The sequence below is a fragment of the Balaenoptera musculus genome, chromosome 10, assembly GCF_009873245.2.
Source record: "Balaenoptera musculus isolate JJ_BM4_2016_0621 chromosome 10, mBalMus1.pri.v3, whole genome shotgun sequence".
Lineage (NCBI taxonomy): Eukaryota > Metazoa > Chordata > Mammalia > Artiodactyla > Balaenopteridae > Balaenoptera > Balaenoptera musculus.
Genome location: NC_045794.1, coordinates 22,292,182 through 22,319,772, shown reverse-complemented (window position 1 = coordinate 22,319,772; position 27,591 = coordinate 22,292,182). Strand labels below are relative to the sequence as shown.

At 38.6% G+C, this 27,591-nt stretch overlaps 1 protein-coding gene across 3 annotated transcripts in view; it reads left to right on the top strand.

The window, feature by feature from the left end:
• Positions 1 to 27,591, top strand: part of ITPR2 (inositol 1,4,5-trisphosphate receptor type 2) — a 524,960-nt gene that overhangs the window by 297,339 nt on the left and 200,030 nt on the right. For all 3 annotated transcript variants that reach the window (XM_036864824.1, XM_036864825.1, XM_036864826.1), the window contains exons 36-37: positions 2,136 to 2,278; positions 7,063 to 7,171. In XM_036864824.1, the coding sequence (XP_036720719.1) occupies positions 2,136 to 2,278; positions 7,063 to 7,171 (252 nt within the window). The remainder of the gene's footprint in view (positions 1 to 2,135; positions 2,279 to 7,062; positions 7,172 to 27,591) is intronic.

The following is a 27,591-nucleotide window of genomic DNA, read 5'->3' as shown; positions in this document are numbered from 1 at the left end:
CTAAGTGGTCAATACGTGTTAGAGCCTGGGTTTTTTTTAACCATTTAAAAAAATTGAAGTATAGTTAATTTACAATGTTGTGTTAGCTTCAGGTGTTTAACGATGATTCTTTTTCAGATTCTTTTCCATTATAGGTTATTACAAGACATCGTAGAGGCTGTTTTATGTATTTACTTTTAATCCCATGTAATTGCTAGTATCATTATCCTGGGTTTTCACCTGGAGAAATAATGAATCAGAGATCACATAGTTGGCCCATGATCAAAATAGGAGATAAAGACAGAATTCACATCATAGAAGCCTGGGCACAATTTGTTTAGTAAATGAAAGGAAGAAGAGAGGTAATCTGAAAGATAGGTATGTTTTAGTGATGTTTTATTAAATATGGTCACATTGGATAAGCATATTCTTTTCCCACTTTTGTATGATATCTAGTTTCCCGTTTATGTGATTTCCTCTCTAGTAGTCTCTCTTAGCTGTCATGAGGAATTTCTCAGAAAGCTTATTTAGAGTAATTGAAGTAGAAATGATCACTTTTGCTACAAAGAGAGGAAAGAGTTAAACAATAGTTAACCCCTGAGATCTAGCCATAAGAAATCAAGAGACTACCAGGAAGAAAATAACATAAAAGCACATGTTGTGAGACTTCCCTGGTGGCACAGTGGTTAAGACTCTGTGCTCCCAATGCCGGGGGCCTGGGGTCAATACCTGGTCAGGGAACTAGATCCCACGTGCATGCCGAAACTAAGAGTTCGCATGCCACAACTAAAGAGCCCGCCTGCCGCAACTAAGACCTGGTGCAACCAAACAAATTAAAAAAAAAAAACAAAACATGTTGCTATAGCTGAGAGTAACAATAAGCAATTGGCAGTCAGTCTTCTGCTTAACAAAATATGCCACAGGTATGGGTGAATAAAGTATTGCTTTATGTGAGTTTTTTTGGTTTATTTTCTAACTTAGTTATCTTAAAAACAAAGAGGGGATGCTTTAATCATTAAAGAATGTTCAGTAAATTATCATTGCTTACAGTCCGTTTTAGAAATATGTCAGGTGCTTTCAGCTATAATTAACACAATATTCAGCTAAAAGTGGCTTAAACAATAAAAAATATATCTTTCACATAGCAAGGAATCTGGATTTGGGGCTCTTACTGAGGTGTTTAGTTCAGTTGCTTGATAGGTCCAGGCCTTAACACCGTTGGTCTGTTGCCTTTCAGCTTAAGGCTGGTCTCCAAAGGTCATATGAGGGCTGCCTCTTATTTTGGATTTTCACACTCTCGAGCTATCTTGAGATAGCTACTATCTCTAGTATACTATAGTATCAAGTATACTATAGATACTACTATCATAGGTAGTTCCTAAAGGATCTGCCCCATCCTCCCCGTATACACAGCAAACTTCACCGGATGTCTTATTGGCCAGGACTATGTCACATAATCATTCCTAATCAATTACTGGCAGGGGAAATGGAATGACCATGACTGGCTTAAACTAATCAACCTTGTCTTTAGGCTGAGGGAGCTCATCTCCCTGAGAATGTTGTTACCTGACTGAGAAATAACATGGAGATTCTGTTAGCAAGGAAGAGGATGAGGAAAGGCTATTGGCAGGTGACCAAGAGTGTCTATCAAAAAATATAATTTGAAATACTATTAAGTGCCATTGAACCCTTGTATAGTACTACTACTGCTTCAGATAATATGTCAAGGAATTTTCCCATTGGAAGAAATGGTTAGTTTCAGATGACCGATGACATATATGAAGTCTTTTTTAGCTGTTTGCTGAGCATACCCCAATTTGATGAATACCTGCATTGCCTCTATTGCAATCTTAGACACTGCAGTGCTTGTAACAGTGGCTTTACTGACTTTTCATCTTGTCTGTATATCCTTAGAAATCATATAGCTACCCACCCCTCCCTTATAGTATAAATGAAAAAGGAGACTCAAACAGTTTTCATACAGAAAACCAGCCTATACTTAAAGCACACACATTTGGTACCATGGGAACTAGGGTGCCTCTTCTCTGAAATTCCTGCATCTCATTCCTGGTTAGTATTCTTAAGGTTGTCCTATCTTCAAAGGATGAAATCTGAGTTAGGTCTTTACATGGTTTCTCTTGTGCTTTATTCCTTAGGATGTAGTGGCGTCCTTGGAGCAACAGTTCAGCCCGATGATGCAGGCTGAATTCTCTGTGTTGGTTGATGTGCTGTACAGTCCAGAGCTACTGTTTCCTGAGGGGAGCGATGCAAGAATAAGATGCGGTGCTTTCATGTCCAAGTAAGTGTGTACAGCCTGAGATGCTGCAGGTGCTGCTACACTGAGGTGGCCTCTGATGTCCCTGCATTCTACTCTGCTGATGCCTAATGACAGTTCGCAGAGCATGTAAAAGGTCTAAAATCCGTGTTAAAATATACCTCCAAAAAATTAGTCTGATTCAACAGAAGTTCTGTTTTGGTGACGTTCAACTTATATTTATTAATATTTGCTGAAAATGAAATGTCATTATTGGGCACAAAATATCACATAAAAGAGTATATTGGTTCTGATTCCTTTCTATAACTGTATGGTATGAACTTTTAAAAGATTCCTGTTTAAAGTCACTGATCTTCATTAACAGAGAGAGGAAGGAAAGGGTAGTAGCATTTATTGAGGTCTTCCTATGTGCATTGTTATCCTGTGTGTGCTTACCTGTGGTATCTAATCTGCACAAATGTTCTGCGAGGTTAAGCCTCATTTTAGAGATGAGAAAGCTGAGGCCCAGGCATGCTTTGGGGAAAAGCTGTTAAGTCTCCACCCAGCACCTCCCATGCTGCTTTGATGATCCTCATCTGTAGCTTTCTCATTTACATATTTCTCTCAGCATTTTTGTGGTACTGTCAGGTCTATTAGAGTAGATGTGTTAATCGTAGCCTATTTTCATTTTAATGGTAAAGGAACAATTCTTAAGGAAATAAAAGCAGTTGTGAGAAAAAGTGTAAGTAGCTCCAGAAAGAAAAAACAGATCTTAATGTTGAGGACCCTTCGCTGAGTGATTTGCACAAGTAATCCCATGTAGACTCAAGATGGCCAGTCAGAGGTGCTTGGTCTCCTTGGGGAGAGTAGCTGGATGGAGAGTCAGAAGAGGCTTCCAACCCTCTTGACCATTATCCATCACAGCCTATTCCTGTGTGGTTGAGGATACAACTGAAATGGTCTCAAAACCTCCACTTTTGACATACTGAGGCCAAAACTGAAGGTTGTGGAGACACAAGAAATATGTTCTTTCTTTTACCAGTTAAAGCTGGGATTCGGGGAGAGAAAACAAGGTATGAGGTGCAAAGAACTGACTGCAGGGGTCATGTTAAAGAATAGGTGGGTTTCTATATTATGGCCAGAATCATGGATTCTTGGCTTTTAATCGCTATATCTTAAGGGGCCTGGGAAGAATGGGTTTGTCTGGACATTGGCCAGTCTTCTAATAAGAATTTTTAAATGAAGAGGTCCAGAGTGTCTGCAAAACTGATGATGGTGGAAGCCATTGGGAAAAAAGAATTAAGTAGAGGTATTGCCTAGTATAAAAATAGGGTCTTTGACAAATATACTTAACCTCCCATGAATAGGTATCAATGTACAGAATATAGGTTAAAAAGTGGGTAATAAGCCTGAGAATTTTAACTCCAGGATATTCATATGATACTATAGCTATATCCCAGAGACTTGATAGTTCAGACAAGTGATTGGCAAACTTTGGCTCACAGGTCATTGATCATTTTTGCAAATAAAGTTTTGTTGAAACACAGCCACGCACATTTATTTACATATTGTCATCTATGGCTGCTTTCATACTACTGTAGAAGAACCCACTAGTTGCCTAGTCTGCATGGCCTACAGAGCCTAAACTATTAATATTTACTGTTTGGCCCTTTAGAACAAGAATTTGCTGATTGAGTGTCAAGAATTAGAGTGTCAATACAGTAGCTACTAACTATCCATGGCTACTTAAATGAAAGTTTAAATTAATTACAATAAAAATAAAATATTTAGTTCCTCAGTTACATTTGCCACATATTAAGTGCTCAGTAGCCATAGGTAGCTAGTGGCCAACAACTAAGGCAGCACACATACAGGATATTTTAATTATCACAGAAAAAGTTCTGTTGGACAGCACTCGTCTAGAACTTAAAGATATAGGTCTACAAGAAGGTAATATAAAGTAACTCAGAATATCAAGAAAATATTGACCTGTGCTGAAGATGAAGCAAATCTGTTGCAGTATTAGGTAAATTCAAAGGACAGAAGCAGAGTGATATGATAATGGGAATATATCACAGGTCCTACACTCAGGTGGAGGAAGAGGACGTCACACATAGTGTAGTGGTTAGAGAAAAGATTTTTATGCTGTTGTATGTGTGTGATTGTAGTATGGCCAGAGCCTCAGGGACATCTGTTTACTTACTCCTTCCTTAATTCTGGGAAGAACCAAGAGTTTTATATGCAAAGATATCTATTAAAATTAGAGTCCAACTTCATTAATTGCTGTAGACCTTAAGTGGGCCTCCTGACTTCCTCAAATGAATTTAATTCCTGGAACTTGTTGAGTCAGGTGGGTCTGCAGGAGAATGTGAGGGCTAAACCCCAGGAAAGGACCAGATTTCATATTAGTCACATAGAGTAAGAGAGAAGAGAAGAAGTCATGGTGGGTGTTGGCTTTTATGGTGGCTGCTTGTGGTTCATTCATATCAGCACTCACTCCTGTCTTATGAAGGAAGAAGCTCAGTGTTTCCCGAAGTGTGGTATGTGGCTTGTGGAGAAGAGGCAACTGTTAATTTAAAAAAATGAATTAGGAAAGAATACAAAATATCAGAGTGCATCTTATAGAGTAAAGGTAACTTTTGCATTAGTTTTACAAATACACTCACATACATGTATTTGCATGGTGGGTTCATAGAAAAAAGTATTTGAAAGTCACCTGATCTAACTCAACCAAACATTATATGATAGACAAATACCTGTATAAATCCCGAGCAAGTGTTCATTCATTCCCACTGATATTTCAGATGGTTAGTGAATTAAATATTTTATCCAAAGAAAAGTTAAAGAAAATGGAAATAGCCTAAGAGAGAAAAAAAATCAAAAGAAATTTACAGTGTCCACCAAATGATTTTCATAACTTTAAAGACTATATCATATGGGAAAAAAAGACTAAATAGCTGAAGTTTTAGAGAGGCAGGGTTTTTTTGTCCTGTCAGGAGAACTTTAGAACAATTATTGTGCCTGACCACATGGACATGTAGCACCCTGGTAACATGTCTAAAAGGAAATCACTCTTCCTTCACAGTGTGAAATAGGTGTCATTTAAAAGTATCATTGTCCATCTACTGACCCAACTCACCCATTTCAGGCATCTGTGGTCTCCCTTCCCTCTCTTCTTCCACTTTCTGTATGTCAGCGTTTGCCAGGTCTTGGCTATTTTGTTTCAATACAGCTTCTGGTATCCTTACCCCATCACATGCCCTGTTCATCTCTTGCTTGTTCTCACTCTTCTCTGCCCTTGTTCCCACCTCCATCTGACGTATCTTTGTCACAGGTAGGCAGGCTCATACAGGTCCTTTAACACAGTGGTTCCCTATTTTCTACAGAGTAAATTCCAGACTCTTTAGCATGATATTCTCAGTTCCTTCTTTTCAGACTGCACCTCTTACACTCTCCTCTTCCATTGTCTTTAAGTGTCAGCTGGCAGTTGGAGTACTTATTTCCTGGACGTGCCATCAGCTTTCTGCATCTGCCCTTTGTTCATTTCCTTTGCAAGGATGCCTCTTCTCTCCACTCTTCCCTGCCAGGTGAAATCTGTATAGTTAAGTGTTACCTTGTCACCAAAACCTTCTTTGATCAGCCCCAAGCAGCTCCCCTAACAGAATTTAATTGTTTCTTTGTCCAGTTTATGGCATTTACCACTGCCTCTGCTATAGCACTTACCATGTCACATAAGGGGCAGCTGTGTACAACCTAGTGTGTGTCAGGACTCTTCATCAGTGAACTGTGCTATCTCCACAAAGTGGTGCTTCAGAATTTTGGCTCTGAAGTCAGATGGTCCTGGGGTCTATTTCCAGATCCCACCACTGAACAATTGTGTAACCAGAGGCAAGTTACTTTATCTCTTTGGGCCTCTGTTTTCTCATTAGCAAAATTAGCCTGATAATAGAACCTATTACATTGGCTTGCTGTGAGGATGAACGGAGAAAATCCAGGGGAAGTCCTCATACTTCGCCCTGAGAGCTAATAAGCACTATTGGCCTTTATCTAGTGAAAGCTCACTTTTCCTCGGGGCTCTGTCCCTCAGGACTCCTGTTATGTCACTGAGATCAGATCATGCCATTATATTCTACATCGTTTTGTTTTTCTAGGAGGACACATCTCACAGGGTCGTTTTGAGAACCAGCTTTTTAACAACATGAGCTATATGTGCTAAGCTGTAAATTGGGATTCTGAACGTCTTGCTTGATTCTGAGTTTTTGGAGATGTTATAGAACTGTGATCTGCAAACTTTTCTCTTGACAGAGCACCAGTGCAGAAGTCACCACTGTAAAATTAATTGAGTCTTTGTCCAAATTATAGCAAAAATAGTAAATGGGTAGACTGTCTTGATGTTCCTTTTTTTTTTTTTTATTCTAATCACAAAAACTGCCTGTTTCTACCAAGCCCTAGCAGTGAAAAATAGCAATTCTTATTAATGGAAACTGGAAAGCAGCCCATTAATGCTAAGGTTCTAAAGTTGTGTACTGCTACTGTACTATACAGTTACTGTGATATAGTACATAGAAAATAATATAGTATGACATAATATAATAAAATGTAATATACTGCAAATATTCGTGTGTACTGGGATAAACTGACTATAAAACAAAGGTTTTATAATACAAAGTTTATAAGCTGAAGTATAATTTTAAAACTTCAACAACATGTATCTGGTTTGCTTTATACTCTCAAATAATAGTGTGATTTTTTTCCCTCTAGTGTATGATGTTAGTATATAGCTTGAAGAGAAACCACTGTCCTATTAAAGTTTAATGTTTTCTTTTAAGGTTGATTAATCATACAAAGAAACTGATGGAGAAAGAAGAAAAATTGTGCATTAAAATTCTTCAAACTTTACGAGAAATGCTAGAGAAGAAAGACAGCTTTGTGGAAGAGGTATTTAAAATTTTTTCTTAGTATTTGAAAATAAAATAGAATTTCCAGAATATTATAATGAATGAATTACAATAGGCTATTATATAATTCCTTGCATTACGTATTAATGGTGTTGTATACTTAGATGAATTAGATAATTTGAGTTTTTATGCTGTTCAACTCTCATGTCTGCTTTGATTTGAGAAGGAACTAAGATTAGAATGACCCAAGTATTTGGTTTATTTTTTATTATATTTTATCTTGATTATGTATATTTTTCTCATATAACATCAACAGACCAAGTAAAGTTTTTTAACAATGAGCAACTGAGATGCATTATTAAGATTCTGTATGAAGTTCTGCTGCGTATTGAAATGGTCTGTGCATTTTGGAATATGTTGATTTTTCATTGTAAATATATGTTCATGTCATTTTCTATAATATTATGCCAAGTATTATAAAATAATACTTTTTTAAATAAATGCAACTGTAAGTTTCTATTCTTAACTGTATTAATGTAAGTATTGCACAGATGACTTTTCAGGGAATATCAATTTATAGATAATAATTGTCAGTCTGTTATTAAAAATGACAGCTCAGTTGCTCATTAAGAGATAGCTAGCAGCATGTTTAATACCCAAGGTGATACACTTAAATATAAAATATATATCTAGTGTAGGTTTTTTTAGCTAGCTACCTTTACCCTTTACTTTTATGCTAGGTATCAAACATAATTTGTACCATGCTCCTTAATAATTTTTTGGTCTGTTTCTGTAAATACTAATCATCTGCTGTGTTTAAAATTGGAAGGATTTTATTTTTATTTATTCATTTATGTATATGCTATCTAATTCCAAAAAGATTGTAGTGGTAGGGTTTTTTTTAAAGTATTCTTGTAGAAAAGAAGTGCAGTGGAATCTTGGATGTTAATAGAAGGGGCATAGCTTCAAAATACAGCATCTGAATCAGATGTTTCTTCAGTAATCAAAATGACTTCAGCTTTGTGTTAGTTCATTTAATCTATATTTGAGAAACATCAAAATACAGGTGAGGTGGTCAGTGCAGTTTTAGCAAATGTTTCTGTGACATAGGACTCAAGAAATATGCCTATAAGTTTGAGAATATGGTATCCTTTAAAAAAATGGTACATAGAGTTCCTTCGGACTTTTTGTTGTTTTTCTTAGGTTCCTCAAAATATTGCTGTAGATTGTTTGATTTTGGCTGACATACTAGATCCTAAAGGTAGAAAAATGGGATCATATGAATTTTTGACAGAAGAGTGAGGTTTATGATAACAGTAACTTGTGCTTAACAGGAGATACATAATAAGCCTTCCAATTTTATATAATAGATTATTATTGAATTTCTCTAAAGGAAAATAGGGAAGAAATGAAGTAAAATTTTACTCTGACTAGTCAAGAGTATTTCAGCAAATCTCCCAAACCACCCTAAAATAAATCACGCTGGCAACTCTTTCTCCTTTCCATTCCCAGGAGTGTCACTAGTTCAGGCTTTCATTTCCTCTTGTCTAGAAAACTCCAATAGCCCAGCTCCCTGAGACCTCCTGAAGGGAAGCAGGGCTGCTGTTTTCATAACTCCAAGGACACCATTCCCATCACGCATAATATGCGTGGCACCCTTAGGACACGGTCCTAAGGGAAAGGGTCAGATGAGAAAGGCTATTTGGGCTCATTCACTCAGTCAGCTCACACACACTGTGAGCAACTATTAAGTGCCGCTTCTTGTGCCTGGGCAGTGGGGAGAAGGTGACGAATGGCACAGCTTGCTAAGGGCCACCACGGGGTACATTTCACATGCTAGCGGACTCCTGTCGCAATCTGCAGAGATCACGAGAGCCTTTCAGGAACCTTCAGGGGCTCTGCACTGCCTTGGTGTTCCAGGCTCTCCATGGTGCCCCCTATGCTTCCCCCCAGCCTTCCTCATCCATTAGCCTCTAGAAATCTGTGCCACTCAGTGTGCCTGCAGTGTCCCTCAGGCTCTCCCTGCACTGAGCCTTGCTACATCCGGAATCAGGATTGTTAAAATCCAAACAAGCCTCAATATCCCTAGTGTTATCTTTGTGAAGGAGCAAATGAGGAGTACTTATCAATTGTTTTTGCCAAAGGTGACTACTTTCTCAATAGAATTAGCAAAATACTTTGTACCTCTCTTTTAAGACACTGTACCTGGGTGTTTTAGTTCAAGTTCCTTGTTTTATAGATGATGTCAGTGAGACCAGAGAGGTTATGTGATTTGCTCAAGGTCACACAGCAGTGTCAGAACCAGGGCTTAAATTGGAACTCCTTCCTCTCTGCCTAATCTTATTTATTAGTTCACAGCCAACTTTTACGAATGGTGTATATCACTATTAAGAAAGGTTAATATATTTTGTCCAGCATGTTTTGGGGTCCAGATTTTAAGTCATAGGTAGGCAGAACATAGCAGAATATAATATCCAAAATAGATAAAGGTTTAGAAAACCTCTAAGAAAATATTAAAGAAGTGTAGTCATTAACTTAGAAAGAAAAACCTGAAAGAGACTTATAAGTATCATTTCTTAATTTCCATGTTTACTAAAGACAGAGTAAGAAAAAAATTTTTAGCTGAAAGAATTCTACATCTTAGACAACTTTTTCATTCTAAATGTTTTAGAATGAGAAGCATTCCTACTAGTGGAAGGAGAAGACTTTTTTCCCCCCAAGAAATTTTTTAAAAAAGCATATTAGATCCAGAATGATTCAAATACCTATGCTGGGAAAGAGACAGGCCTGGACGATCTCTACATGTTGTCAGTTGGCCCGTCTTACACAGCTGGTGTTCCGTTATCCGTGCCAGTGGAGGGGACCTAAAGGACTCGCCAGTCTGGGGGAAATGGGCTTGGGAAACAGATTCAGAAACTGGTCAAAGCTATTATTTTACAACTTATCGTGTATTCTCAGAAAAAAATTGTGAATATCAGTCCTGGGATAACAGGTGGTTGTGTTTTCATGATCATATTAGTTTCCTATTTATCAAAAAGTTAGTGGTTTACAACCCGCATGTTTATTATCTTACGGTTTTGGAGGTTGAAGTTTAAAATCAAGGTGTCGATTGCGTTCTTTCTGGAGACTCTAGGAGAAAATTCGTTTCTTTGCCTTTTTTAGCTTCTAGAGGCCTCCTGTGCTCCTTGGCTCATGGCTTCTCCCTCCATCTTTAAAGCCAGCAGCAGTAGTATCTTCAACCCCCCCCTCCCCCCGCCCTCTCTCTCTCTCTCTCTCTCTCTCACACACACACACACACACACACACACACACAGACTCCATTGTCACATCCCCTTCTCTGACTCTGACCCTTCTGCCTCCCTCATATGAGGACACTTGTGATTACAATGGAACCACCTAGATAATTCAGTATAATCTCCCCATCGAAAGGTCCTTAACTGAATCACATCTGCAAAATTCACTTGCTATATGTAAGGTAACATTCTCAGGTTCTGGTTGGTTAGGGCATAGACATCTTTGGGGAGGGCTATTATCCAGTCTATCACAATGATCCTTTTACTGACACTGAGAAATGGCATGTAGAATGTAGATGGAGAGCTTACCTGTGGCTGATTAAAATGTAGGGCAGTTTACATGTGAATGAATATGACAAAAAATGCTTTGAATGTATAGCACTTTGCTGTTTTCAAAGTATTTTAAAATATTTTGCTACCTTTCAACAGTTCTAGGAAGTATATAGAGCAGGCAGTGTTATCTCCAGGTTTGTAACGTGGGGGGACTCAGAGAATTGAATTGCATTGTCACATACATTACCTAATACCTGGTTGTCTAACGCTTAATCAACTGGATTTCTTCTGTCTGTGTATCGAAGCATTCCCAAGAGATCTCTCAGAATTAAAACAGAAAACTCACACCAGGGTTTTTCACACAAGCTATCCAAATACTACATTTGAGACTTCACTTATTTAAATTTAAAATCTTACCTTAAAAGAAAATCTCCATTTTCATTTTTGTTTATTTGGTCTCTGATACTGGAAGGTGTGTGTGTGTGTGTGTGTGTGTGTGTGTGTGTGTGTGTGTGTGTGTGTGTCTGTGTATAGCTGGTGAAAATTTAAAAATAGAGCAATGAAGCAAATTTGCTTCATGGTTGAAACAGATGTTGAAATCTGCGACTTTGAGACCTAGTTTTCTGATTTTGTTAGCTTCTATGTATGATATATTAAGGAAAATCATCATGTAACTACGTTTTATCTGGCATTTAGTCTACCTTAAAAACATTTACAATTTGTAATCCCTTTGATTATAATTCCTGAATTAATTTTACTTAATATTCTTCCTTGCTTTCGTGTTCCTTTGCACCAAAAGGATGAGAGAGAAGATGTGGGTGGCAATATCTTGAAGATTCCAAAGAATAGTATAAGTAAATGAAAATTGAATTTTCTGTTAGGCATGCCTGTGTGAAATCCAGCGATCACCTCTGTACCGTTTGTCATAAGTTACAGTACTTATTTTTATTGAAGGTTAAAACATGAAAATTGTATATTGAAAGTCCTGAAGGGGGAAAGTCAGCTAAGTTTTATAAAAATTTTATAAAGTTTTGTTTGTTTAGGCGATTCCGGTAGAAAAGCAGAAAGTTACAAAGGATATATATAACTCTACCTTGGACGCTCAGTGTTCCTTTGGGATGGGTTCTGTTTGACAGGCTCCTTTAAGGTAACAACAGCAGGCATGTTTATTTGCACTTAAAAAAAATATGTATGTTGGAAAATGTGGGCAGGGAAAGAGAAGAGAAGGAATGTTTTTAAAATGGCTTCAAGGCAGTATGATTTCTCATGTTCTCCATCCTCAGCGCCATGCTGTTCTACACTTATTTCTGTGACTCTCGACCACAAAATAGAAGGACCTGTTAGGATGTGTGTGCTGCTCAACAGAGTGGCTTAATTATACCATCACACCTTAGGTTTGTGTACTTCGAGGTATTTTAGGTCCAGGTGTGAGTGAGGGTTCCCCTGAGGTGGTCAGGAGATAGAAGGAGCTGCATGGATTGGGTAGAGGTGAGCTGATGGGAGGTGGAGCAGGAAATAGGAAGGACTGTGTTCAATGGATTGGTTTGGTTTTAAGGATTTTTTTTGGCCGATTTTCTTCACCTTATACTCTTCAGTATATAATTCTATTAAGATTTATAGAGCATTACAAACTATTCCCTCTCCTAAAAAGGGAGAAACACATAAATCATAAATAGTAAAGATGTCTATAAGATCTGATCCTGAATATATAAAATTCATGGTTTCTGTACTGTAGAATTGGAAAAGGTAATGAGTACTGAAAACATTCCCTGGTAGCCTGTGGAACTGGTGATTTACGGTCTCTTTCCTTACATTGCAGTCAAAGAAGTTGACCTACTTAGAATGCCAATCTTAATTTCCCCTGTGAATATATTCCTGTCTACTCGTAAGTTGCACTGACAATACATGTCATCTACAGGACGACAAAGATATTTAGTCAAGTTCAGTATTCTTAAAATGTTCAGGTTTGAGGTGCCATATATCCTTGGAATATTATTGCAAAGGGATCTAGAAATCACCTCTACTCTCGTGTAGTTTTATGCTCTGGTTTTTATAAAGTAATGATAGCTAGCATTTATTGGGAGCTTCCTGAAAATCAGATACTCTTCCTGATCCTTTATATTATTTAAACTTTAACTCTTTGTCATAGGTAGTATTATATCTCTCTTTTACTGATGAAGAAACTGAGGTATAGAGTTTAAGGTCACACATCTAGTAGGTGAAGAGAGCTGGTATCCCACCCAAACATTTTGGCTCCTGAGGTCTTAACTAGCACGTTAGAGCCAAACAGATGATACGACTTATAATCACAACTCTTCTGTTTTCTCAGATATTCAACTAAATAAAATGAAAAGTTCTTTAGTTTTGTTCTTGATAAAATTTGTATGCATGAGTACTGGAAAGCATAAACCATTTATTCAGTGAGCTGCTAAGGAAAGGTTTGAAGATTTTAGACTGAGCTGTTAGGGAACAATGATGCAAGAGCTGTGCAGATTTTTAAGATTTATTTTTACAGACCTACAGATCATTTTCTGAGCTCCCCAAGACCCACCCTGTGATCATGGTCTGAGTTGCTAGTAGCCTGAATATTATATATAAAAGTTCTAAACAATGCTTTATAAGATGACATGGTAGATAGCCCCTTGTGGAAATGTGGCATTCAGCAAACAGCATAGCATCTGATTGAGAGCTGTGATCTTTATGAATGCCCAGGTGGGATAGGTGATATTTACACATTGAATAATGCTGGCAGACAGAGGCTTCTTGATTTGAAAGTTGGTATGTGGATTGATATGGAATAAAGATCTTTAAGAAATGATGCCTTGAGTTATTTTTAAAATATCTTCCATCTTTTAACTCAAAAATTTACTGTCAGCTGAGTTAACTAGATTTTATTTTTTTCCTCAGCAGGAAAAAAATCACTGTAGTTAATCTTTTATTTCTGATATTTAGGAGCAGCAAAAAGAATGTCAGATATGTACCAAGGAACTTAACTCCTTCATCAAATATGCAGACTTCTCAGTCCGGACAGTAATCACATTGTTGCAAATTTGTAAATTGTATCAAGCTCCTCTTATTGTAAGAGTCTGTGCAGAATCATTCACCTTCTATGCATATACTCATTTCACTTTTTAGGAGGCAGATAAACAGATTTAAATAGAATTGTTGTACAGAGTGCACTGTAGCTTAAGAATTTGATAATAACTGTTTTGCTAAGGGAAAATAAATTTCAGTTTTAGCATCAGCTGCATTTTGTAGAATTTTTAAAAAAATACATTTTAGAGGTGAGTACAGTTTTTCCCCTATGTTCTAATGTTTTTTTTTTTAAACTAGATACAATAACTGCTGTACTTTTGTGCTACCATTCCTGTATTGTGAATGTGTGAGTGTGTGCGAGTATATGTGTATTGTGTTTTAACTACGTAACAAAATGGTTGGAAATATGAAATTATGTTGATGTCTCCTTACAGTAAGAGATCTGTTTTAGAAATATAATTGGTATACTCTTCCACTTTGGAATTTTTATTTTATATTTTTATCTGGGCAAAAAGACTTTGATCATTCAGGTGGGCACAAAGGAAATAATTACGTTTAGAAATTTACTCTTTAGTTGCTGAGCTGGCTTGGTCGCTTGTTAGGCCATCAAAGGGATACGTTTATCAGATTTATTAAAGTCATTGTAACCTCATTATTACAAAAATTATAAAGTTCTTAATTACATCTTGCCTTTACTCTCCCACTTAAAAATCTGGCATAATAACATCACTGCCCCAATGATTTTTTGAGATATGCTTTGATTCTGTAGAGATCAGTGACTAAAAGATCATGTTGAAAATATTATGAATACTCAAAAATTAGCCAACTATTTATTGCCTCCAGTAAGACACTTGGTAGTTAATGATTGTAGGTGAAAAATGGTATTGTGATTAAAAATTAAACATGGATAATATAAAAAGTAAAAAAAAGTGTAAGAAAAGAAAAAAAAATAAAAGAAAAAACACTAAAATTAATATATTACTAAACTATCGTGTTAATTATTTCTACCTAAATCTAACCTAAACTCTTTTTCAGGATGCATTCATGATTAGTTTCTTTTAACTCCATATTATTCTAGTTTGTAATCATTTCAGCACTTATAAAATCATCTCTGTCTTGTTAGTACACTAACAAGACCTTTTATTATCCTGCCTTCTGAAGGATTTCTTTGGTGTGTGTTGTTATTTTAAATAAATTAGAAACTCCTTGAGGATGGGTCTGATATATATGATGAAGAAATGCACAGAAAGCCTTTCAGAGCTGAGATTCTGTAAAGGCCTGGTTCTGTATTTCTCTCCAGTCCCACTCCACACGCCATAAGTGTTGTACTATTGAGGGCAGAGACGGGCAATCTTATTCGCTGCAGTGTTCCCCATGGCTGGCACTGTGCCCTGCACACAATCATTGCTCAATAAGTGTTTGTGGACTGACTTATTTACACATAGTAGCAATAAATGTTAGCGACTGTCTGCTAGTACAGCACATGGCCCTTCACTAGTCATATCCAAGAAGTGGGTTCTAGAAGTATCACTTCAGTTCTACTTTGCATCTCTTTGTAACCCAGGACATGGTAGGTTTCTTGGTACTTGGCACACCTGCAGAGTTGGGCCAGCTGCAGGGAGAGCTACATACAGCTTTGAGCACTGGTGAAGGGGATTATCTTGCAGCAAATGCTTTGTCTGATGGGCTGTGTAGTCTTTGCTTGCTCTCTGGCTTGGAAGGGAAAGAAGTGGGGAATCCCCAGACATAGTAACGTGGGTGCTCAGCTCAGGGAAGCTGCGGCAAAGGCAGGATGACTGGATCTGGAGGCAAGCAAATGGGAGGAAGGTTCCGGCCACTGGGCTTCTCTCCCAGGAAGGGCCCCGCTCCCCGAGAAGGGACTGGGAAGAACAAGCAAGGAACTTAGGCCACACAAGAAGGGGGAAGAGCCCACTGTGAAGCCAGGAGAACCTGAGAGCAACTGGGGCTCTGGAGAGCCCCTGCTGAACTGGTCACTGAGTTTGTCAGGTTAGCTAGTATAAGTAGCTGTAGAGACCACTAACTGTTGATCTCAAGCAGCACTAGGCTGTCCTGCCACGGGGCAAAATTGGTGTTTGGAACTGTTCTGCTGTTACCGCCGTAACGAGGAAGAGGGATGTAAAGGCTTGAAGCAGATCGGGCCGGAGACATTTTACTTTTTCTGTCTGATACCTTCATCTCTGGACTACTATTTGAACAGGTCCTCACAGAGGAGACACCCGACCTAGTACATGAGGCACTAAAACCACATTATTGTCCTTGCTGTTATTTAACTATTGTTGATTGTGCATCTCTAAAGAAGCCATTTGCAAAGTAACAATGTGTCTGTGGGCATTTGGAGCCTCACAATAACTCTCTGAGGTAGGAAAATATTTTTTAATCTCCATTTTATAGATAAGAAAACTGAGGCCCAGAGTGTGGAATGATCTGGTAACAATCATCTGATTCATAAGTGGCAGAGCTAGGGATGAATCAAGGTGTTCTGATTCTACTCTGTATATGATCTACTCTGTAAATGATCATTTAAATTTGATTTCACCTTGTGAAACCACCTCTTTCAGACTTTCAGTTCTTTTACTACCTCTAGAAACCTGAAGGTTCAAACAATCTTGAAAAAAAAATTTAAAAAGCAAATGTATTCTCATTCTTTTTTAGGTACATACTCTAAATAATAGCAATAGCTACAACTTCTGTGGTGTTTACTATATAGTAAAAGCCAGGTGCTTGTATAAATACTTTACAGTGTTAATTCATTTAACCTCCGTAACAACACACTGAGGAAACTGCAGCACAGAAACGTTACGGAACTTGTCCAAGGTCACACAGCAAAAAAATGGTGGAGCTAGGGTGAAAACTCAGGCCTTCTGGCTCCAGAGCCCATGTTTGCAATCACTGCGGGAGGCTGCCTTGCATTCTAGTCTGGTATCAACTTACAAAGCCACAAGAACGTCACTCACAGCTGTCAGAGGAAAACTATTTTCTTGTTTCAAGTAACACAAACAACCTTAAGATATTTCTTCTTGTGTTTAATGATTTTGAACAGCTACCATTTGCTGATTTCTTCAGGGTAGGCTCGGTTTTTGCACATTCCATCTGGTACTTGAAACTCTCAAGCATTTTTGGATAAATCTTGGTTACTTACACCAGAACAGCATACAACATTTTGAATATTTGCAGATTGCTCAGTGCGATGTTAGGTTTATCTTTTCTCAGTTGTTCTTAGCCTTTGGCTGAGTTTTTAATTAAAACTCAAATTACAGACTAGACTAGTTCTGCAGCCACGGAGTCGGAAAACAGACATGATGTGTTAATGAACACATCCTGGCAGCTTGGTTTAATGAGCTGGTGGCACAAAAAAATCTAAGTGAGGGCATGTGACAGTTAAAATCTAATCGAATACTTGTAATTAATATCAGATAGATGGGATAATATTGATGATTCTAACTCAGAGACATGTACTTGTAAATTTCCATCCCAGGTATTGAGTCAATTTCCCTTTCTCTCAAAATGCCAGAGTATGTTCATATGGTAACCAGAGATGTGCTTGCCAGAAGGTATGTGGTAACCAGCAGTAATCTCACACTTGGGCGTACCTTTGAGAAGGATGCTTTCTTTAGGCTTCTCATCATCTTCCACCATGGTGCATGCAGTCATTTATTCATTCAACAAATGGGCTGCACCATATGTAGAGTCGGCTGAGATTCCCTGTCCCCTTGGCAGAGTTAGGTAAGACCTCGGGCTGTTGGCCAATTGCCCACTCTCTGGAAAGAGACCTGTCAATTCCATACGCTTTTGCCATTCAGGGCACAAAGTGTAAACACTAAGCCCTTCCTCCGGTCCTGGTCCCGCTGCTGTCTCCATGGCATTGCCCATCTTCTTGCCCTGACCTTGCTATTTCTCTCCTCCTCTGTCTCCCGGGCTCTTCCTCTCCACTCTGTCCCTCTCAGAAGGTGCTCCTATGTCATTATCTTCTCTTCTATGTGTTCCCTCCACCTTCTTTTTTTAAATTTATTTATTTCTTTATTTATTTATTGACGTATAGTTGATTTACAATGTTGTGTTAATTTCTGCTGTTCAGCAAAGTGATTCTGTTTTATATATATATATATATATATATATATATATATATATATATATACATACATTCTATTTTATATTCTTTTCCATTATGATTTATCCCAGGATATTGAATACGGTTCCCTGTGCTATACAGTAGGACCTTGTTGTTTATCCATTCTTTATATAATAGTTTGCATCTGCTAACCCCAAACTCCCAGTCCGTCCCCCACTTTCTTACTTTAAATGAAGAGTCACTCTCCCTGAGGCCGCCCCTCTTTGTCAGCAGCTCTGTGGATTAGAGCTTTTCTCTCACACCCACTGTGTGAAGAGGCTTTGTCTTCTTGCTCTTTCTCCTGGTTGCTTCTAGACCACTTCCTCTGCTGTCTTTTACAATCTGAGGCCCTCTGACTCGATCACCCTGGCTCTGCCAGCATTCCAGTCCCTCCCTCTCAGCTCTCTGAGACTTTGGAACCTGGCTCGACTTCTGTGTCCCCACCCCCAGACCTGCCATCACTGGGGCAGCTTCAGTCCACATGGGCCGTGCATCCAACACTCTGGCCTCTCAGGCCCTTGACCCCTGAATTTGCCCTGACCTTCTCCCCTCCACACCCATCACTGACTTCTTTGGCAACATTTTGGAAGTTTTTATCACCAGGAACCGCTTCTTCCCCACAATAATGAATTCAGACATCCTGTTGGCTGCCCTTTCCTCTTTCCCATTCAGCTTGCTTATTTAACTACACCCATTATGACTGTCCTTTGACCTAATCAGAACCACTGACCCCTCTAATTTCCCAATTGTCCAGCTTGCTCCCTTCCTCTGCCTGTTAACCCAAGATTTCATAGTCACAAGCCCAACTGTTGAGCAGCTGTTTAAGGCGGGCCACTAACAAGCAGTCCTCACAAAACAGCATGGAAGACTGGAGAGTGGTTCCCCATGAGAGAATTGGAGTACTGTTGCCAAAAGGTAGGGGAAGGGTGCCAGGAAGGCCAAAACAACCGATGACCACTCCAGTTTCTTCTGCAATCTCTGCTTCTTGACAGATTGAGTAATTTCAATTATTTAAGTTGTTTGGCTGATTTTCTATTCATGCTCCACCTAACTGTATATGCCACGTCTTTCCAAATGAAACCAGAATTCTTGGCTCAAAGTTCCCTGACAGAAAAGCTTCTACTTCACTATATACACAGGCACTCTGTGTTCTCCAGAATTGAAATGGCTGAGGATATCTTTTCTCAGGCTGAGAAAACATATGGGCAAGAGTTTGCTACTTCTTGTAGTCTGTAGCCTTTTGACAAGACATCTGCTGTAACATTTTTTGCTCTTGGATCATAGACTGTTGTTTGCCAATTGTTTTCATAAATATTAATCTTTGAAATCTTGACTGACATCTAAGTTGTTCTTTTTGGATTCTTTTCTTCTTTATATGCACCATCTTTAAATAATTGTGTCACTATATAACAACAAAAAAAAGGTTTTTCTTATGAAAGATTCCTACTTTAAAATCAAGGGCTAAAAGTTCTAATTCAGTAACTTATATGCTTTTTTATTTTTACATTTGAATTCTCCCTCCTTTTCCTTGACTTAACTAAATGTATTGCCATTGGAATAACGCTTCCGCATTAGTTTTGCGAAAAGTAGCCTTTCACTTCAGCCCTTGAAAGCCCCTCAGGAAGACATTGAAACTCAAATCCCCCATGCATTTGACTGAGTCCCAAGGTTGGTAACTACACCTTCTTTGTCTGAAACTATGAACTTGAGAACCAGATCATGCTTTTGAACTGGGCTACAAATAGCCTATTCAAGATGTTCACTAATGGTCTTAATTTCTAATCATACCTTTGCATGAGAAGATAATTGACAAGGCTGTGATGGAAGATACAGTGAGCACAACTGCCACCCTAGGGCCTTATCTAATGACTGTTGATAAGGTTTTCCAGGACCTGGGTGGCCTCTACCATGCTCTAGGTAACAAGTGGAAAGCAGTGTGCATGCTTCATGCAGCTTTTAGGCTCATTTTTATTACGCATGATAGTTCCTGATGTATTGTACTGTTAACTCTGGGGATCAGTAATTCAGTCCACTTTAAGTTGTTTCATTTATTCCTCAATTAATAAAACATTTTTAAAAATTTTATTGGAGTATAGTTGATTTACAATGTTGTATTAATTTCTGCTGTACAGCAAAGTGATTCAGTTTTATATATATATATATATTATTTTTCATATTCTTTTCCATTATGGTTTATCACAGGATATTGAATATAGTTCCCTGTGTTATACAGTAGGACCTTGTTGTTTATCCATTCTCTATATAATAGTTTGCATCTGCTAACCCCAAACTCCCACTCCATCCCTCCCCTACCTACCTCCCCTCCCCCTTGGCAACCACAAGTCTGTCCTCAAGTATGTCTGTGAGTTTGTTTCTGTTTCGTAGATACGTTCATTTGTGTCATATTTTAGATTCCATATATAAGTGATATCATATGACATTTGTCTTTCTCTTTCTGACTTACTTCACTTAGTATGATAATCTCTGGGTCCATCCATGTTGCTGCAAATGGCATCATTTCATTCTTTTTTATGGCTGAGTAGAATTCCATTGTATTGGGTTGGCCAAAAAGTTCATTCGGGTTTTTCGTAAGCTGTTACGGAAAAACTCGAGCGAACTTCTTGGCCAACCTAATATATATGTACCACATCTTCTTTATCCATTCATCTGTCAAGGGACATTTAGGTTGTTTTCATGTCTTAGCTATTGTGAACAGTGTTGCTATGAGCATTGGGGTGCATGTATCTTTTCGAATTATAGTTTTCTCCAGATATATGCCCAGGAGTGGGATTGCTGGATCATATGGCAACTCTATTTTTAGTTTTTTGAGGAGCCTCCATACTGAATAAAACATTTTTTAATCATAAGAACGAAAAGCCTCCATACAGATACCTGATCTTAAGGCCTATTAGCAAAGAGTTATCTGTGTGTTAAGCCAGTATGCCAAACACAGCAAGAGACTTATTTTAAGGGGAACCTATTTGTTCACAGTGCCGTGGGATCTTCTCTTCCTTAGTAAACTACCTGTTCAACATTGAATTTAATCTGTTTTTTAAAATAGCTTGCAAGATCTCATTACAAGATCTTGAGAAGGATACTGCATTCTCAGGTTTTCATAAGAGTATTTCTTTTTCTCATTTTTTAAGCCAGAATACTCTATTATTAAAGCAGAGTTAATAAATTGGAAAATACAGTAACTCACTGATGTGCGATGAAATTATTTCTTCAGCTCTATCTAGAATCATGTAAAAATTAGAGTAGAAGAGATTTTTACATTTTGCAGTCCTAAGGGGTGTGTCAGGGTCTGGGAATGTATCTCACAGTTGAGATCAAGCACAGTTCCCTCTGAGGTCTGTTGGCAAGAGTCAGCTCTCCTCGACCTCTGAAGTTTCCTGAAAGTAAAACGAGATTCACACGGTTGCATGCCATCCTGCTGATTCTTGCCAGGGATACTTTCTGGAAAGAGCATACTGAATATGTCTGCTGTGCCTGTATTTTAGGGAGAAAAGAAAATCTCACACAACTTGGGACCTATTCCAGGGTCGGGCAGGAAGTTGAGGAGTAGATGAAGGGCCTGCCCCAGGGAGGCCTCTGCCGCGGCGGCCAGTGGTTCCACGCAGCTGAGGGATGGGTGTTGAGCGGTGTTCCTCTGTGTCAGGGATTAGGCACCAGAGAGGGGATTATTTGGAGAAAAGCCTGGCCTCACTTGTACCGTTTTAGTCAGATAACCACACCTCCTGAGAACGTGCCACCAGCTGCATTATACTCTGTGGTAAAATACTGAGGATTGACACGATACCACCTGCATTAGTTTTCTTGGGCTGTCATAACAAAGTACCACAGACTGGTAAACAATAGAAATTAATTTTTTCCGAGTTCTGGACGCGAGATGTCCAGAGATCGCGGTGTTGGGGAAGTTGTTTCTTTCTGAGGACTGTGAGGGAAAGGTCTCTTCCAGACCTCTCTCCCTGCTTGTAGATGACCGTCTTCTCCCTCACGTCTTTACATGGCCTTCCGTCTGTACACGTGTCATGTTCCAAATCTCCTCTTCATATAAAAGATACCAGTCATATTGGATTAGGGCCCACCCTAGCGACCTTGTTTTAATTCACTCACCTTTTTAAAGCCCGAACCTCCAAGTATGGTCCTATTCTAAGGTAATGGGAGTTAGGACTCCAACTATGAACTTTTGGGTGACGTGATCAGCCTGTATTACCACCTCGGACTTTACTCATAGATAAGATGTGTATAAACGTTTTCTGTGTACGCTTCTCTTTTGCTCATTTGGTCGAGGGCAGCCAGAATGGACTGAGCAGATTGCTGGCATCTACAAGAAGAGATTTAGGAAGTTATTTTTAAACATTATTTAAATCAGTCGAAACCAACAAAGAAACATAGAAAAAGGATTTTGCTTTCCTCTTGTTTCATATCTTGGATTAATGTTGAAAGAAAACTGTTGATTGGCATAAAAATTCCAGTGATGCTGGGAAGTATGTGGATAGATGTTTGAGCATAAAATTGAATCACTGTATAGATCTGACTGGTTCTGAAAACACAAAATGGGAAAATTTAAAAACTTGATAGAATTTAATGTTTGTGATAGTCTTTAGCCTTGGCCTGACTTTCAAAAGCACAGTTCAGTTTTTTTCTTGGGCACTTTTGACAGTGTTTCAGTACAATCACAAAGAATTGGAAGTTTCAGATATGATCTTTGGAGTTTCTTTATTTGCTCCAAATTAAATTAAAGAATTATTCTGGAATATCATTTTAGCAATTTATCATTCTGGTCCTCTCATAAAAAATACACACTTAAAATCCTTCATTGAAAAATATACCTTTTCTAGAGGACGGGTTTCCTACTATTTGTAAACCACACATGCACAATTTTATTTATTTTGATAAGTGATCAGTTTTTTAAGTTGTTGTTTCTAATACTCACATAAAGATAAAGCAAGGTTTTTTTTAAATAAATTTGTTTATTTTATTTTATTTATTTTTGGCTGCACTGGGTCTTCATTGCTGCTTGTGGGTCTTTCTCTAGTTGCGGTGAGTGGGGGCTACTCTTCATTGTGGTGCGCAGGCTTCTCATTGTGATGGCTTCTCTTGTTGCAGAGCACGGGCTTCAGGCATGCGGGCTTCAGTAGTTGTGGCACACAGGCTCAGTAGTTGTGGCTCGCAGGCTCTAGAGCGCAGGCTCAGTAGTCGTGGCACACGGGCTCTAGGGCTGGTGGGCTTCAGTAGTTGTGGTGTGTGGGCTCAGTAGTTGTGGCTCACGGGCTCTAGAGTGCAGGCTCAGTAGTTGTGGCGCACAGGCTTAGTTGATCTGAGGCATGTGGGATCTTCCCGGACCGGGCCTCAAACCCATGTCCCCTGCACTGGCAGGTGGATTCTCAACCACTGCGCCACCAGGGAAACCCAGATAAAGTAAATTTTAAAAAACATAACACAGCCAGGAGCACTACTTTTAGCCTAGCCTCAATGCCTTATTCCTTGTGCTTGTATGTGGGAGGAAGTGATAAGTTCTCCTTATTTTAAGAAAGAAGGGCTTCCCTCATGGCGCAGTGGTTGAGAATCTGCCTGCTTATGCAGGGGACACGGGTTCGAGCCCTGGTCTGGGAGGATCCCACATGCCACGGAGCAACTGGGCCCGTGGGCCCGTGAGCCACAACTACTGAGCCTGCGCGTCTGGAGCCTGTGCTCCGCAACAAGAGAGGCCACGATAGTGAGAGGCCTGCGTACCGCGATGAAGAGTGGCCCCCACTTGCCGCAACTAAAGAAAGCCCTCGCACAGAAACGAAGACCCAACACAGCCATAAAATAATAAATAAAATAAATAAATAAATTAAAAAAAAAGAAAGAAAATGACTCAAGTCATAGTATTACTTTTGTAAATCTCCTGGTTTATAGAACATTTTTCTGATAGTCTAAAGCAGCGCTACTTTATTTTCTTAGGTGTAAAGTTTTTCTTTTTGTATATTGAAAATCAAGTCTCTCATTCTAACAAATGTAAGGTAAGTAGTATCAGAAAAATACTTCAAGACACATTCACACAATAATTCCTTCTGTTCGTAAACAAGTGACTGTATAGCTAAATTAAGATTTTTGATCATTTTTGTTTTGATTTTTGTTGTAATCTCTCCCACGGGATTCTAAATGGTTACTTCACTAACTGCACAAGAGAAGGGAATTTTCTTGGATCATTCAGGTAAACGTTTATACATGTATGTAAAGCAGTAAACATGAGGCATAGAACATGGTAGTAGAAAATCAAAGGTGTATGTGAGAAAATATTACCTATAATTAAAAACTAGACTAGGGTACATTATTCTGGAAGTGGAGAGCCAGTCTGAGCTATATAAGAACAACCATCATCAGAGCATTTTTATGGATGTATCACAAAGCTATAAAAGGACTAAAAAAACCCAGGAGCATTTTTAAAAACCACTATTTATACCTGTCCACTGCTGAATTTCTCTAAGTTTGGTTTTTCACTCCAGTTTAATATACACGACCACTGTGTAGTAAATGAACGTTTAGAAGTAGGTTACAGACTTTAATGTGAAAATCTTTTTTCCGGTCTCATTGCTCACTGCTGTTATTTTCAGTACGTTTATTGAAATGTCTTACGTAATGCTGTGGTGTATTCCACTTGTCTGTACTTCACATTTGCCTTAGATATTTCAGCGGGCAGAATACAATGAGGTACATTAGGAAAGTCCGATGACTATTGATGGCATTACTAGGGAACGACATACAGAAGTGAACTTGCTCAGCTCCCAGACATTTATCTTTTCTCTTACTCTTAAGGATATTTAAGATAAAAACAATTTGCTGTAATTGATTTATTTTACCAAATATACTAGACATACTAGATAGATTTCAGTGACCTGTGAAGAAATGTTATTCCAGTCAGCTTCCCCCTTCAGGTTTTCATAAGGATGGGTATTGTTATAACAAGTGACTAAGGAAGAATATAGGAGAGGATAATTAGATAGATGCTGTTTTCCTGGGATTAGATGCAGTGTTCCTAGATGATCTAAGGGTATTGGATTTTATGTTTAGCTCTGTAGCCTCAAATGAAAATTCAGCACCCTGTGTGGTTCTAATTCAAACTATCTGTTAGTGTTAGTGTTGGAGAAGGGCCCTTAAATAGCATCATTCTACCAAGATTTGTAACTATTGAGAGACGTCGGAGTCACTCAGATTGAGATCAGAGTGTCAGCTTACTAGCTGGAATATCCAACTGGAAAACATGCTTTCAATCTGTGGATATGTTTGCTAATATTTTGCCCCAACCTAATAACAACCCCAGGTTTCCCCAAGAGGGCAAGCCTCTTAGAGTATGGCAGAGAGCAGCCCAGAATTCACCTGCTCTTGTGGTCAGGAAGAACTCAGGAGAAGCTTTGCTAAGCATCTTCCTATTCCTTCTTTCCAACTCACCAATCAGATAAGATACTTCCCCTTTTTAGCGGGGAAGTGAGTGAGTCGGCAGAGAGAGGTCAAAAGTGTCACTATTAGGAGTTCCTCCGCCCAGGACACATGAGGTGAGGAAAAAGGAAGTTCCCCACTGACTTTTCTCCTTTGGGAGTTTTATTTAATTACATAATAAATTTTAATTGCCTTCATCCATGCTAAGTTCACAATTCTATAAGAAATACTGTATATGTATACTCCTTGCTTTAGACAGTGGGAGTACTAGGTCTTAACTTTTTTTCACAGAAACATATTGATTAATCACTTGCCATCAATATTGGTACCTCAGTCTATGCTACTGCTAAGCTGTGCATAATTGCCAGTTTCACTAATGCTAAATCTTTTCTTTTCTGTGTGAGCTTGAGAACCCCTAACATAGGTATGTTTTAGTCTAGACTGACTAAAGGAAATGTCTCTAAAATGAATATTTGGAACTGATTTTCTCAGTAAGTTTACCGGTAAACCTGAATTGAAAGGTATTCATTTGATTTCCATTGCTCCAAATGCTGAGCCTTCAGCTCTATCAGAACCATCCGGATTGGTTGGACACTGTTTACTAGAATTCTCAGGATGTGATGCTACTGTTAGCCGTTATACTCTTCATCATCAACAACAGACACTTTCAAAAGCCTGCTTCCTACAAAGTACAGTACTACCAAGTTCTGGGGCATCAGAAAGTATCAATTATCTGCCCACAAGAAGTTTGTGCTCTAATGTAGAATGCATGCCAGGCAAGTACATGTGAAGAGTAAATAACATGCGTTTAAGCCTGTGCTTCCTGCTAAGTGAATTATATAGGTGGTAGAGGCAGAATGTTAAGCCATGCACCAAAGACATTTTTGACAGGTTTGGGATGGCTACAAGCCATTTCCTAGGAATTATTCATAAAGTTTGAGACACTAAAAACTGAGTGTTACTGTTAACTTTGCAAGAGTAGATTATTATGAGATTTTTGGTCCTAGGGAATTTCAGGAAGGAGGTAGAATTTTAGCTGGTCGTCTGATATCCCAAGGACCGAGTCGTTGGTACCCTTCTCACCCTGCATACCACTAACATCACCATCTACCAAGCTGCTCAATCAAAACCTTTGGTGTCATTCTTGATCCCTCTTTCCTCTCATCCACACAGCAAATGCATCAGCAAGTGCCACTGATTCTACCTGTAATGTTTCTTGTACACACTCAGCTGTCTGTCTGCCCTGCACCTCCCTGGTCTGGACCCATTATCCTGACCTAAGACATCATCATCTCCTGCCTGGACTACCCCATGATGTCCTGATTCATCTCCCTGCTTCCATTGTTTGTAACCTCCAGTCCATTCTTTCCATAGAATAATAGTTGTAAATCATAAGTAAGATGATGCCATTCTCCTGCTAAAATCCTTTGTTGTTTTTCTATTGTTCTTTAAAAGTCACATTTCTTACCAGAATAAATAAGGCCCTACATGATCTAGCTTGTGCCATCTTTCTGATCTCTTTCCCTTACGTTACTATAATGTAACCACATAATATCCTGTCTGTTCCTCAAACAAAATAATCTCTTTCCATTTAGAGGCTTTGCATTTACTATTCCTTCTGCCTGGAATGCTGTTCCTTTGGCTGTTTGTGTACCTGTTTCCTTTTATCCTTTAGGTCTCAGCTCACATGTCACATTCTTAGCTTAAATGCCTTTTTTGATGACCCCATCTAAAATAACTTCCCTCAGTTGTCTTCTATTATATTATCCGATTCGTTTTTTTCATAGCACATTTTAGAAAATGCGAATGTCTAGTTCCATTCTTTTATTGTTTATTTATTATCTGTCTCCCTCTATAACCCTATAACTCCATGAGGATAAGAATCTTGTCTTTTGTGTTTATTACTGTATCCACAGTGCATATCACAGTGTCTTGGATTACTCAGTAAACATTTGTAAAATTATTAAGAATACAGCCGCATAGCACAGGGAGATCAGTTCGGTCCTTTGTGACCACTTAGAGGGGTGGGATAGGGAGGATGGGAGGGAGGGGAGACGCAAGAGGGAGGAGATATGGGGATACATGTATATGTATAGCTGATTCACTTTGTTGTAAAGCGGAAACTAACACACCATTGTAAAGCAACTATACTCCAATAAAGATGTTAAAAAAAAAAAAAAAGAATGCAGCTCATATAAGCAGAGAAGAAGGAGAGGGGCATTCCAGCTTGAGTGAGAGTGTGAGGAAAGTGCAAACTAGTTCAGGATGTGTTTTGTGAACAAATTATGCAGAGCACTGTTC